The following is a 13,622-nucleotide window of genomic DNA, read 5'->3' as shown; positions in this document are numbered from 1 at the left end:
TTGAAAACGTATTGTCTGTCCTCAATACTCCATTAGGTTATCCAAATTATTGTCACTTGTGAGATCTAGAGAAGGAGTTTGAGAGCTTCTTGTTGGATCTAGAATCATGCTTCGGTGGAGTGTTGCTTGTATGCTCTGATAGAACTAAACTGACTAGTCACTTCTGGTAGAATCGTTCAGTTTTTCGTTGATAATGTTGGAGTAAAGTTATGTGTTGCATTTTAAAAGAGAAAGGAAAAAATTTGGTGTCCATGTTTTTTGGCCAATAGATTTTTTTCAGTATAGGTCTCTCATATTAGGAAGTAATTGTCTAGTTTATCAAATGGTCCCAAACCCAAATGGTTCCCTGTACTAATGCTCTCTAATGTTTTAGTTGATCCCCAAAAGTAGGAGGAGCTTCCCAATCAAGATTTGGGTTAGAAGGAGAGTGTTGGTACCCCCGTGATAGTTTTGATATGATCAACCAAGTTAGGTTAGGTCCTGTTAGTGTATGTATAGAACTAACTGGGGCATTGGTCATGACCTTAAAGATATTTTAGAGGCTCATAAAGGTCCATTTACAGGGCAGGGCCATAAGGGACTCTATGAAATCCTAACAACATCGTGGCATGCTCAATTATCTCTTAACCTCGCTATGTTAGGTTCTTTAACCATTGTTGTAGCTCACCATATGTATTCCATGCCTCCCTATCCATACCTAGCTATTGACTATGGTACACAACTTTCGTTGTTCACCCATCACATGTGGATCGGTGGGTTTCTTATAGTTGGTGCTACTGCACATGCAGCAATTTTTATGGTAAGAGATTACGATCTATTAGATCGTGTCCTTAGACACCGCGATGCAATCATATCACATCTTAACTGGGTATGTATATTTTTAGGTTTTCACAGTTTTGGCTTGTATATTCATAATGATACCATGAGTGCTTTAGGACGTCCCCAAGATATGTTTTCAGATACTGCTATACAATTACAACCCATCCTTGCTCAATGGGTACAAAACACCCATGCTTTAGCACCTGGCATAACAGCTCCTGGTGCAACAGCAAGTACCAGCTTAACTTGGGGAGGTGGTGAGTTGGTAGCAGTAGGCGGTAAAGTTGCTTTGTTACCTATTCCATTAGGAACCGCAGACTTTTTAGTCCATCATATTCATGCATTTACGATCCACGTAACTATATTGATACTACTGAAGGGTGTTCTATTTGCTCGCAGTTCCCGTTTGATCCCTGATAAAGCAAATCTTGGTTTTCGTTTCCCTTGTGATGGACCTGGAAGAGGGGGGACATGTCAAGTATCCGCCTGGGATCATGTCTTCTTAGGTCTATTCTGGATGTACAATTCCATTTCGGTAGTTATTTTCCATTTCAGTTGGAAAATGCAGTCGGATGTTTGGGGTACTATAAGTGATCAAGGAGTAGTAACTCATATTACAGGAGGAAACTTTGCGTAGAGTTCCATTATTATTAATGGGTGGCTCCGAGATTTCTTATGGGCACAGGCATCTCAGGTAATTCAGTCTTATGGTTCTTCATTATCTGCATATGGTCTTTTTTTCTTGGGTGCTCATTTTGTATGGGCTTTCAGTTTAATGTTTCTATTCAGCAGCCGTGGTTATTGGCAAGAACTCATTGAATCCATCGTTTGGGCTCATAACAAATTAAAAGTTGCTCCTGCTACTCAGCCTAGAGCCTTGAGCATTGTACAAGGACGTGTTGTAGGAGTAACCCATTACCTTCTGGGTGGAATTGCCACAACATGGGCATTCTTCTTAGCAAGAATTATTGCAGTAGGATAATGGCTAGGAGGATTTGAAAGGCATTATGGCATTAAGATTTCCGAGGTTTAGCCAAGGCTTAGCTCAGGACCCCACCACTCGTCGTATTTGGTTTGGTATTGCTACCGCACATGACTTCGAGAGTCATGATGATATTACTGAGGAACGTCTTTATCAGAATATTTTTGCTTCTCACTTTGGTCAGTTAGCAATAATTTTTCTGTGGACGTCCGGAAATCTCTTTCATGTAGCTTGGCAAGGAAATTTTGAGTCATGAATACAAGACCCTTTACATGTAAGACCCATTGCTCATGCAATTTGGGATCCTCATTTTAGTCAACCGGCTGTGGAAGCTTTTACTCGAGGAGGTTCTACTGGTCCAGTGAATATCGCTTATTCCGGTGTTTATCAGTGGTGGTATACAATCAGATTACGCACTAATGAAGATCTTTATACTAGAGCTCTTTTTCTATTATTTCTTTCTGCTATATCTTTAATAGCGGGTTGGTTACACCTACAACCGAAATGGAAACCAAGTGTTTCGTGGTTCAAAAATGCAGAATCTCGTCTAAATCATCATTTGTCAGGACTTTTTGGAGTAAGTTCTTTGGCTTGGACAAGATATTTAGTTCATGTAGCTATTCCCGGATCCAAGGGACAGTACGTTAGATGGAATAATTTTTTAGACGTATTACCCCATCCTCAAGGGTTGGGACCACTTTTTACGGGTCAGTGGAATCTTTATGCCCAAAACCCTGATTCAAGTAGCCATTTATTTAGTACTTCCCAAGGAGCGGGAACTGCCATTCTAACCCTTCTCGGTGGATTCCATCCACAAACACAAAGTTTATGGCTGATCGATATTGCTCATCATCATTTAGCTATCGCAATTCTTTTCCTGATCGCAGGTCATATGTATAGAACTAACTTCGAGATTGGGCACAGTATCAAAGATCTTTTAGAAGCACATATTCCTCCAGGGGGTCGATTAGGGCGCGGACATAAAGGTCTTTATGACACAATCAATAATTCGCTTCATTTTCAATTAGGTCTTGCTTTAGCCTCCTTAGGGGTTATTACTTCCTTAGTAGCTCAACACATGTACTCTTTACCTGCTTATGCATTCATAGCACAAGACTTTACTACTCAAGCTGCGTTATATACTCATCACCAATACATTGCAGGGTTTATCATGACAGGAGCTTTTGCTCATGGAGCTATATTCTTCATTAGAGATTACAATCCGGAACAGAATGAGGATAATGTATTGGCAAGAATGTTAGACCATAAAGAAGCTATCATATCTCATTTAAGTTGGGCCAGCCTCTTTCTTGGGTTCCATACCTTGGGCCTTTATGTTCATAATGATGTCATGCTCGCTTTTGGTACTCCGGAAAAACAAATCTTGATCGAACCCATATTTGCCCAATGGATACAATCCGCTCATGGTAAGACTTCATACGGGTTCGATGTACTCTTATCTTCAACGAATGGCCCAGCATTCAACGCAGGCCGAAGCATATGGTTACCGGGCTGGTTAAATGTAGTTAATGAGAATAGTAAATTCACTCTTCTTAACAATAGGTCCTGGAGACTTCTTGGTTCATCATGCTATTACTCTAGGTTTGCATACAACTACATTGATTTTAGTAAAAGTTATGTGTTGCATTTTAAAAGAGAAAGGAAAAAATTTGGTGTCCATGTTTTTTGGCCAATATATTTTTTTCAGTATAGGTCTCTCATATTAGGAAGTAATTGTCTAGTTTATCAAATGGTCCCAAACCCAAATGGTTCCCTGTACTAATGCTCTCTAATGTTTTAGTTGATCCCCAAAAGTAGGAGGAGCTTCCCAATCAAGATTTGGGTTAGAAGGAGAGTGTTGGTACCCCCGTGATAGTTTTGATATGATCAACCAAGTTAGGTTAGGTCCTGTTAGTGTTTAACCCTTGTGTCTAAGTGTACAGGAGCTTAGGAATACAAGAAGTTGAGCGGAAGACGCAGCTAGCGAGAAGGATGACACGGGAAGAGAATCGACGGGCTCGGTGCATCCGAGGGACGAGGTGTTGCGGAAGAGTACACCAGTAGACGAGAAGAACACACACAACATTCGAGGGACGAGAAGCTGGAGCAGAAGCCTGCTTGAGGAGAAGGCCGGCAATTGGGTTCGGGTGAACCTTATTTCGGTTGGCCAAAATCACCTAGGCAATCGGAGCAACAGAAGAGCTAAGATGGAGCTACTGGAGGCACCTTCAATAGGAGTTGAAGGCGTCTCCGCGACCTTCAAGCAGAAGACACCTTCAACCAGCCATGGAAGGAGCCTTCCAGCCCATGGAAGGCGCCTTCGACCAGGCAGATTTTGTCATTGGTAGTGGATAAAATTTTATCCACTGTACCTCGCTGAAGGCGCCTTCTAGCTTTGTGGAATGTTGGGACCAAAATGTAGCTATAGGGGGGGTGAATAGCTCGGTGCGTGCTTGTGGTCGACGTTGCTTGTTTCTTCAAAGATATGCAGCGGAAATACAAGAAACAACTACAACAATGCTAACAAATGGATTTTACTTGGTATCCACCTCACAAGAGGTGACTAGTCCAAGGATCCACGCACACACACACACACATCCACTAAAAAACACTCCTTTTCGGTAACTACCGAAGGCGGAGAAACCCTACAAGACTCTCAATACAGAAAGAAAGGAAAGGGAACAAAAGTATAAGCAAAGCTTACAATGAATACAAGAAACCCTAACCCTAGCTTTCTTCTTCTTGCTTTTGATCCGCCTCTTGACTTGGAGGATCCTCCAAGAACCTTCAAGAACTGGCGATCTAGAGCTTAGAGAGAGCTGTGGAGTTGCTGTCGAGGATCTCGAGTGAACAGTGCAAAGTTTACCGAAGGAATCACACGCCAACGACCTTTATCTGCACCAACGGTTGGATCCCGATTGATTGGATTGCTCCTAATCGACCGGGGAGGCTTTGGATCGATCAACCGATTGATCCAGAGTGCCTCTGTGCTCTGGGAATTGCTTAGATCGATCGGCTGATCGATCCAAGGCTTCTCGTGCGAAGATCGCACTTCCCAATCGATCCACTGATCTATTGGGGGTTCTGGATCGATCAACTGATCAATACAGGACTGTTCTGTGTGATCGCGCACTCGTCCCAATCGATCCACTGATCGATTGGGAGGAGACTTGTCGCGAAGACTCGCCCAATCAATCGGTCGATCGATTGGGCATGAGCCAATCGATCGGCTGATCAATCCAGCTCATGATTTTCTCTCAAAATCAAGTCTAAAGCCTCCTAAACCAACATCTAGTCAACCATGATTTGTTGGTTCATCGTGCCTAGCATCCGGTCATCCTTGACCTGTTAGGACTCCCTCACCAAGTGTCCGGTCAATCCCTTTGACCCGCTTGGACTTGTCTCCTCGTGCCAAGTATCCGGTCAATCCCTTTGACCTACTTGGACTTTCCAACACCAGATGTCCGATCAACCTTGATCCATTTGGATTTCCTCGTGCCAAGTATCCGGTCAATTCCTTTGACCTACTTGGACTTTCCATTGCCCGGCTTCACTCACCGGGACTTCCCTTCTGCTTGGCTTCACTCACCAGGTCTTTTCACCTAGCTTCACTCACCAGGATTTTCACCTGGCTTCACTCACCAGGATTTTCCTCTGCCTGGCTTCACTCACCAGGACTTTCACCTAGCTTCACTCACTAGGTCTTTCACCTGGCTTTACTTACCAGGATTTTCTTCTGCCTGGCTTCACTCACCAGGACTTTCACCTAGCTTCACCCGCTAGGATTTCCTCACTGCCTAGCTTCACTCACTAGGTCTTTCACCTAGCTTCACTCACCAGGATTTTCTTCTGCCTGGCTTCACTCACCAGGACTTCCTTTGCCTAATCCTCCAAGTTAGGACTTTCACCTAGTTTCACTCACCAGGATTTTCCAGTCAAGTATCCGGTCAACCTTGACCTATTTGACCTTCCATCACAATCTCCACACATGAACAATTGTACCTGCAATCTCCATGTGTTGTCTACATGTATTGTCAACATGTATTGTCAAACCATCAAAACATAAACATTAAGACTCGAGCTTGACCCAATTCAAGCTCAGTCAAACTAGGTCAACCTTGACCTAGGGAATATTACACCAACACTTTCCCAACAATCTCCCCCTTTTTGATGCTTGACAATACTTTCTTTAAGTTAGGCTAATCCCATAGCCTCAACTTCCTTCATGCCAATATGTGAATGATGGTTCCCTTCATTCTCCTCCTTTTCTAGAGGGCAAACTCTCCCTTTAGGTAATGAAGGCCTAACTTAACCACACTCATTCTCCCCCTATTGGCACACATCACAAACATTTCCCATCTTTGGGCACTCATCAAAACAAACTCTCCCCCTGACGAGTTACTCAACGTTGTTCACAACTTCACTCGTTGTGATCAACCTGATAATGAAAGTCCCATACCTTTCATTTTCTTTTAACCCTACATTCTTCCCCAATGTAGACAAATGTCCATCCTTGAGCATTTTTAACTTAAACAATGAAGATATCCACTCTCCATTGTAAACAAATGCTTAACCTTGAGCATTTTTACTAAAGAAGGTAAAACCACCTTCCAAGGTGTATGAAAATAATTTTTCATGTCCTTAAAGAGTAACTCCCCCTAAAGACATGGTCGTGAACTTCTATCATTGCACCAACAATGACTTGGAATCCCTAAACCTTTAGGAAATCCAAATTTAGAAGTTTTGAGGTTTAAAAATTCAATATTGAAACCAAACCTCAACCTAAACTTCAATTTAGTCTTCCTCAACCAATCCATCCTTGTTTTCAATATGAAAACACCCTTTTTATGTATAAAAATATATTTTGAGAGGTTAGGAATGGTCTTCTAGACTTAACAAGGGTCAAACCACTGAAAATCAGCTTTCCCAACTGAAATCAGGTTCCTCAATCGATAGGAGTTGGGTCCCAATCGATTACACTGCCTTGAATCGATCCACTGATCGATTCAGCCAATCTGGATCGATCGACTGATCGATCCAGCGAGCTTCTGCTCGCGAGAATGACCTTCTCAATCGATCGGCTGATTGATTGAGGCACTCCAATCGATCGGATGATCGATTGGAGACCTGAAATTGCTGAGATTCAATTTCAGCCAATTTCAGAAACCCCTAGAAAATTCTACAAAATTTCAAAAATCATGAAAATCGTTTTAGAGATTATTTAGGGCATATATTATCATGGAAAAATAGTTTTATAAGAAAATATTTCATATTTTTCAAGATTGACACAAACTTGAAAACTTACAAAAACTTTAGTGTTTTCTTCCAAATTTGTGCTTAACTTTTCAATGGTGATTACTATCAAAAGATAGCCTTCACCAAGGTTTTCCAAAAATATTTTAAAATGATTTTCAAAACCAATATCCCACCATGTTCCTTGGGCTTAATGCACATGACTTGTACATTAGCTTTCCCAATGATAGGAAAACACATAACTATGTGTTTTGATGAACTTAAAACTCAAAAGAATGCACTACATCAACATCTTGAGTATTGTTCATCATCCTAATATCTCACTTGTATCTAATGTGCACTAAAACACATACAAGTCACCTTATGGGTCTTTGTGAGATGTAAAGTTTGGTTTTGCCCTAATCTAGGGATCATGCATATCTATCTAGGCATTTTTGAATTATAGACATCCACCAAGGATGTTATTTGTTAATTAATGCCATTAGTCCTTAATAAACAAGGAATTAAAATGATGCATGATGATGTTAAGACATACATCAACAAGAAATAATTCTCAAAAGAAAACTTCCTATAACTATATGATGTATGGATGACATGACATGATATTTTTGTATTTTTCATAATAAGGCATGAGTGTAAACACAAATAAATAAATATGATGTCATGACATTTTATGGGCAAGCAAAGCATAGCAAGTTAGCATAGATAAAATACCTAGATTACCTATCTAAGTATCCTTAACCCTTAGCTAACTTAAAATCTTAAACCCTAGATTGCCACTATTTCGCAAGAAGATGTCAAAAACCAAATTTGACATTTTGTTTGCTTTTCCTAATTTGTGTCAATTTAAATTAAGCATATTCCTCAAATTTTGGCACAATTTACTCTTTTAAAGAGTAATCAATTGAGTTAAGGCTTAAATTTGCCTTTTACTTTCTAAGAACATACCAAAATCCCAACTTGGCAGTTCTTATTATTTTCTCAAATTGTGTCATTTAAAATTTCATCTAATTTCTCAAAATATGACACATTTTACTCTTTTCAAGAGTAAACCCTCTATCCTTTTCATTTTCAAAGGTTAATAATAACCTTGAAAATGCTCCTTGAGTGTCAACTTCATCATGATTGGGTTAACTACCCTTCCACTTAGAGTTGACACTTTCTAACCCATCTATCGAGTAGAGAAGATGCTCCTAGGAACCCAAAACCTATTGGTGCTCCTTGGATGCTCAAGGTACTCACTAGGGATAACTTCCCTAGATATCTTCCTAGTGGCCTTGTTTGGCTTCTTAGAAGCATTGGTCACATTTTCTAGGTCAACTCTAGGGATTGCTTCCCTTGTGACCTTCTTAGTGACTTTCTTAGACTTCTTAGAAGTCTTAGTCACATTTGTCGTAAAAATACTCTTAGGGATGACCTCCCTAGTATTTTTTATTAGAGTGTATACTAAAAGCCTAGTGATCCTGTCCGAATGCTGAATCAATGGATGCTAGGCACGGAGCGCTCTTCGACTGCTGTCGTGGATCTTCGACTGGTGGCACGAAGCTCCGGCGAACCTTCACAGAAGTCGGGCCTGGAAGGGGTTCCCGGCGGCGACCCTCCGACGCTCAAGTCAGGCGAATGCTCAAGAAAGAAACAGTGGCTTCAAAACTCGTAGAATGCGTACCTCCGGCGAAGAATGAGGGCCTTTATATAGGGCAGCGAAGAAGTGAGTGTACACCTACCGAGGTGTACACGTGTCCATGGCCCATACCCCAGTAAGGACTTGTCAGTGAGCTTCCCTAACCCATACTGCTACAGTCTCAGCATGTCATCGATGGGACAGCGGAATCCCCTGTCACAAGATTTGGAGCATGGCCTACACGTGAAACATACCTGCTGTCAGAAAAAGACGTCCCTTGTCCTTTTCCCCTTTGCTCCAGATCTGGCGTCCGGGCGGACAGCTCCCTCAACATCCGGCCGGACATATGCGGTGGTTTACTTGGGGAGATTTTCCATCACGTGCTTTGTGGAGACTATTAGCAGTGTTACCTTATGGCTTTGGCCGAGCGTGCAGTCCGCTCGGCCCTGCGACCTTTTCCACTGAGCGCCGGAACCCTGATTTCGACAGGGCGCCTTTAACCATCAGCCGAATATCGTCCGGTCGGCCTGCCGATCGGACCCATCCCTCTCCGGACGTTCGATTCCACCGGACGGTCGGACAACTGCCACTGTGACTTCCACGTGGCGTTGACTCCACAGGGCGGGGTCCCCTGTTCTTACTACCGGATCACTTGCCTCCCTTTCAAGTCTAGTCAAAGGAGGCGAATAGTCCGACTGACTGGACTAAGAATCTGGCCGAGCGGCTCCGTGCTGGTATCCTCCGCTCGGCCTCACAGGCCGCCGCGCGGAGCTTTCTGTGTCTTCCGAGACCAGTTTACCGCCGGTCTTCGTTTTCCTGTGCACCCTTTCATCATAGATGTCTGTAATTTTTTCGGTGTGCCACTCGGCAGTTTAGTACCCAATACCTTCCGTCTCCTCTGCGGTGTTGTCGTTTTGTTTAAGATTCACAACATCCCCCTCCGACCGGAGGTCTTCTTTTATTACTATTACCCCAAGCAAGCCGAGTGGGGTACCTTTATTTTCCACTCTATGATAGGTTTTGTCCTTTTTGATAATATGCCGAGCTCCAACAAACATTGGAAGGAGCACTTTTTCTATGTGCGTTTTCCCGAGCCGCCAACTTTCCGTACCAAGTGGCAGACGGCGATGCCTACGCAACCGGAGCTCGGCAAATTTAGAGGCGATGCGGCATACCTTCATGCGGCCGAGCGGTTGGTGGGTCAGCGCTATCACATTGACAAGCTGCTCCTTTCGGGAGTAATGTATATATTCGGCCTGTCTTCTACCCCGGCCGATCTGCCCTGCAGCATGAGTAAGTGATTCTCATCCCGCCTTTTTCTTTTGTTCTAATTGATTTAATCTTTATTTCTGCAGCTGAAGTTATGTGGCGTGCTAAGGCGACCGAGAAGCTCAAATTGAAGGCCGCTCAGATTGAGGCGGTGAAGAACAAGGAGGTCGCCGAGTGGGGCCTTGATCCAGCTGATCCGACCGGCGAAGTAGGTGAGGGGACTCAGGATGCCCCTGAAGCCTTAGCAGCTACTACCTCTCACGACGAGGCAGCGGGCGGCACAGAACCTTCTACCCAAGCCGAGGTGGGGGCCGTTCGGCTGATGATGTTCCCCTGCTCACTCGGAAGCGCAGACGGCCAGAGCCGGCATCTGCATCAACTGCCTTTGATGAGCCACAGCCCGAGCGGGGCGTGGATGCTCCAATGTTATCGGGGACCATTTCTCTAGAGAGTACCCCGACCCCTCATGACTCTCCGAGGGCCAGCTATGAGGTGTCGCCGTCCAGCCCTTCAAGAACTCTGCGCCGTATTAGGCGTTTGGGCGAGCTTCCCTCCTCGTCCACCGGTGGGCCATCCGGTAAGGCCGAAGCTTCTCAGAGCGAGCCGAGCGGCCCAAATTTAATTAAAACCGTCTTGCGCCTCCCCTTGGAGGAATACATGGCTGCTGCTGATCGTCCATTGGTCCCCAAGCAGCAGATCACCTTGACGGGCCCTCTTGCAAAAGCATGGGAGGATGCTCGGCACCGAATAACCGCGATGACCCCTAGGCAGCTCGGCGACAGCAACCTTCAACAAGCCACCGGGATATGCTCTTTTTCTTTGTTCGTGTATTTGGATTTAGTTTTTAACCTGTTCACTTTTGTTCGCAGAACTGGGTGGAGCAGATTGCCATTAGCAATCGGTTAGCCGAGTTGGAGGATGAATTGAAAAAACTTAAAGCCGCAGGGGACACCCGACAACCGACGGCCGCTCTGGAGAAGGCCAAAAGATTACTGGAAGCCGAACGGAAACGAGCTTCCGATCTGGTGAGCGAGGTCGCTCAGCTTGAAGCGGTGGTCAAACAAAAAGATAAGGAGATCAAGACGGCGACCACTCGGAAGCGCCAGGCCATCGATGACATGGACCGAATGAAGGTGGAGATCAGAGGGCTAGAGCAACGCATCAAGGATCTGGATGCCCTTCTGGCCACAGAGAAGGAGGGCCGCTCGGCCGATCTGCTGAAATTTGATGAAGACTTAAAGGCTCTCCATGCTACCAACGATGCTTCCCAGGCCGCGCTCAAAGAGTATCAGGAGGGGGAGTCGGCTCGCTCTGAAGAAGTGAGGAAGGCATTCGTCCGCTCGGATGCCTTTGGGGAGAAATTTACTGACAAGATCTCCCTCACCTTCGAAGAAGCTATCAAGGCGGCTGTGGATCACTTGAAGACCAAAGGCCACCTTCCCGCCGAGCTGACCATCCCCCCAGAGGATCTGGCTACCGTGATGGGCGCTATCCCTGATGCCCTTTTTGATTTTGACGCGTGAGGAGTGTTTTTCATCAACTTTTTTGTACCCTTGCCGTTCGGCCAAACTTGTTTTTTGCTATAACTTTTTCAGTTTGCCCAGTGCTCGGCATAAATAGATTATCTTTTCCGTCCATTCAACTTTCGCTTTGGCAAGAAATTTTTCTTTCGTCACATTAGGTGTTCTTTAAAACTCTTCCGCTCGGCTTCACGCTTTAACGTGGACTCAAGCCGCTTGCCTTCAATAACGTCTTTCGCCATGCAATTGGGCAGCCGCTCGGCTCGCGAGCGTCACCCGTTCACGTGCTCATATTTTTAATTCTAATTAACCATCTTTTTCTTTGCACCTTACCTTAAAGGGGTTTTCGCTAGATTTTTGCAATGCGAGCCGCTCGGACGTTTATAGACGCCGGTTTGTCTCTCGATATTTAACGTCGGAGCTCGACGGTCTTCCGCTCGGACGTTTATAGACGCCGGCTCGTCTCTCGATTTTTAACGTCGGAGCTCGACGGTCTTCCGCTCGGACGTTTATAGACGCCGGCTCGTCTCTCGATTTTTAACGTCGGAGCTCGACGGTCTTCCGCTCGGACGTTTATAGACGCCGACTCGTCTCTCAATTTTTAACGTCGGAGCTCGACGGTCTTCCTTCCGGACGGTTTATAGACGCAGCTCGTCTCTCGATTTTTAATGTCGGGCTCGGCGGTCTTCCGCTCGGGCGTTTATAGACGCCGCTCATCTCTCGATTTTAACGTCGGAGCTCGGCGGTCTTCCGCTCGGATGTTTATAGACGCCGACTCGTCTCGAGATTTAACGTCGGAGCTCGGCGGTCTTCCGCCGGCGCTTTATAGACGCCGCTCGTCTCTCTTTTAACGTCGGAGCTCGGCGGTCTTCCTTCGGGCGTTTATAGACGCCGGCTCGTCTCGATTTTTACGTCGGAGCTCGGCGGTCTTCCGCTTGGAGCGTTTATAGACGCCGACTTGTCTCTCGATTTTAACGTCGGAGCTCGGCGGTCTTCCTCTCGAACGTTTATAGACGCCGGCTCGTCTCGATTTTAACGTCGGGCTCGGCGGTATTCCGCTCGAGCGTTTATAGGCGCCGTCGTCTCGATTTTTAACGTCGGAGCTCGGCGGTCTTCCGCTCGAACGTTTATAGACGCCGCTCGTCTCTTGATTTTTAACGTCGGAGCTCGACGGTCTTCCGCTTCGGGCGTTTATAGACGCCGGCTCGTCTCTCGATTTTTAACGTCGGGCTCGACGGTCTTCCGTTCGGAAGTTTATAGACGCCGCTCGTCTCTTGATTTTAACGCCGAGCTCGGCGGTCTTCCGCTTGGACGGTTTAGACGCCGGCTCGTCTCTCGATTTTTAACGTCGGAGCTCGGCGGTCTTCCGCTTGAGTTTATAGACGCCGACTCGTCTCGATTTTTAACGTCGGGCTCGGTTTTTCGCTTCGGAAGTTTATAGACGCCGGCTCGTCTCTCGATTTTTAACGTCGGAGCTCGACGGTCTTCCGCTCGGACGTTTATAGACGCCGGCTCGTCTCTCGATTTTTAACGTCGGAGCTCGACGGTCTTCTGCTCGGAAGTTTATAGACGCCGACTCGTCTCTCGATTTTTAACGTCGGAGCTCGACGGCCTTAAGGCTACTTTTAACACAGCCGATCGGCGAAGATATTTGCCATCTTTATAATTTTGCTTCCTGCATTACAAGGACATAGGTGACCGAAATGTATATACATTTACATTTAGCGCACCTTTCACCCAGCTCGGATAACGTACTCCCGACCGAACGGCCCAGGGTCTTCTTCGTCGAGCGCTTGGCTCGGATAATATACTCCCGGCCGAACGGCTCGGGGTCTTCTTTGTCGAGCGCTGGGCTCAGATACTGTACTCCTGGCCGAACGACGCGGGGTCTTCCTCGTCAAGCGTTTGGCTCGAAAATTATACCTCCGGCCGAACGGCTCGGGGCCTTCGGCATCGAGCGCTTGGCTCTGTTATTATACCCCATGAAGATAGGCCGCTCGGCCGATAATGCCAATTGCGCACATTATAACATTTTGCCTTCTACATTTCAAGTATACAACCAAACGGAGAATATACAGCACATATTCTATTGGTGCACCTTTCACCCTGCCCCGGACAGGCTGGAGATAATTTGCGCTTCATGGTGGATCCAAGTGTC

The 13,622-nt window shown here is 45.6% G+C and overlaps 1 protein-coding gene and 1 pseudogene across 1 annotated transcript; both read left to right on the top strand.

Annotated features, from left to right (window-relative positions):
• Positions 1-490: 490 nt before the first annotated feature.
• Positions 491-1,876, top strand: LOC121971382 (photosystem I P700 chlorophyll a apoprotein A1-like). Its single transcript, XM_042522630.1, has one exon. The coding sequence runs from the start codon at positions 491-493 to the stop codon at positions 1,454-1,456; it is 966 nt and encodes a 321-aa protein (XP_042378564.1). The 3' UTR covers positions 1,457-1,876.
• LOC121972822 lies at positions 1,827-3,528 on the top strand (annotated as a pseudogene).
• The last annotated feature ends 10,094 nt before the right edge of the window (positions 3,529-13,622 follow it).

The sequence above is a fragment of the Zingiber officinale genome, chromosome 4A (assembly GCF_018446385.1).
Source record: "Zingiber officinale cultivar Zhangliang chromosome 4A, Zo_v1.1, whole genome shotgun sequence".
Taxonomy (NCBI): Eukaryota; Viridiplantae; Streptophyta; class Magnoliopsida; order Zingiberales; family Zingiberaceae; genus Zingiber; species Zingiber officinale.
The sequence above is the reverse complement of the archived record's forward strand: the minus strand, read 5'-3'. Positions and strand labels throughout refer to the sequence as shown.

Bases quoted from the DNA above. Each gene is read 5' to 3' on its own strand.
- LOC121971382 (XM_042522630.1), top strand. From the start codon at position 491: ATGTATAGAACTAACTGGGGCATTGGTCATGACCTTAAAGATATTTTA.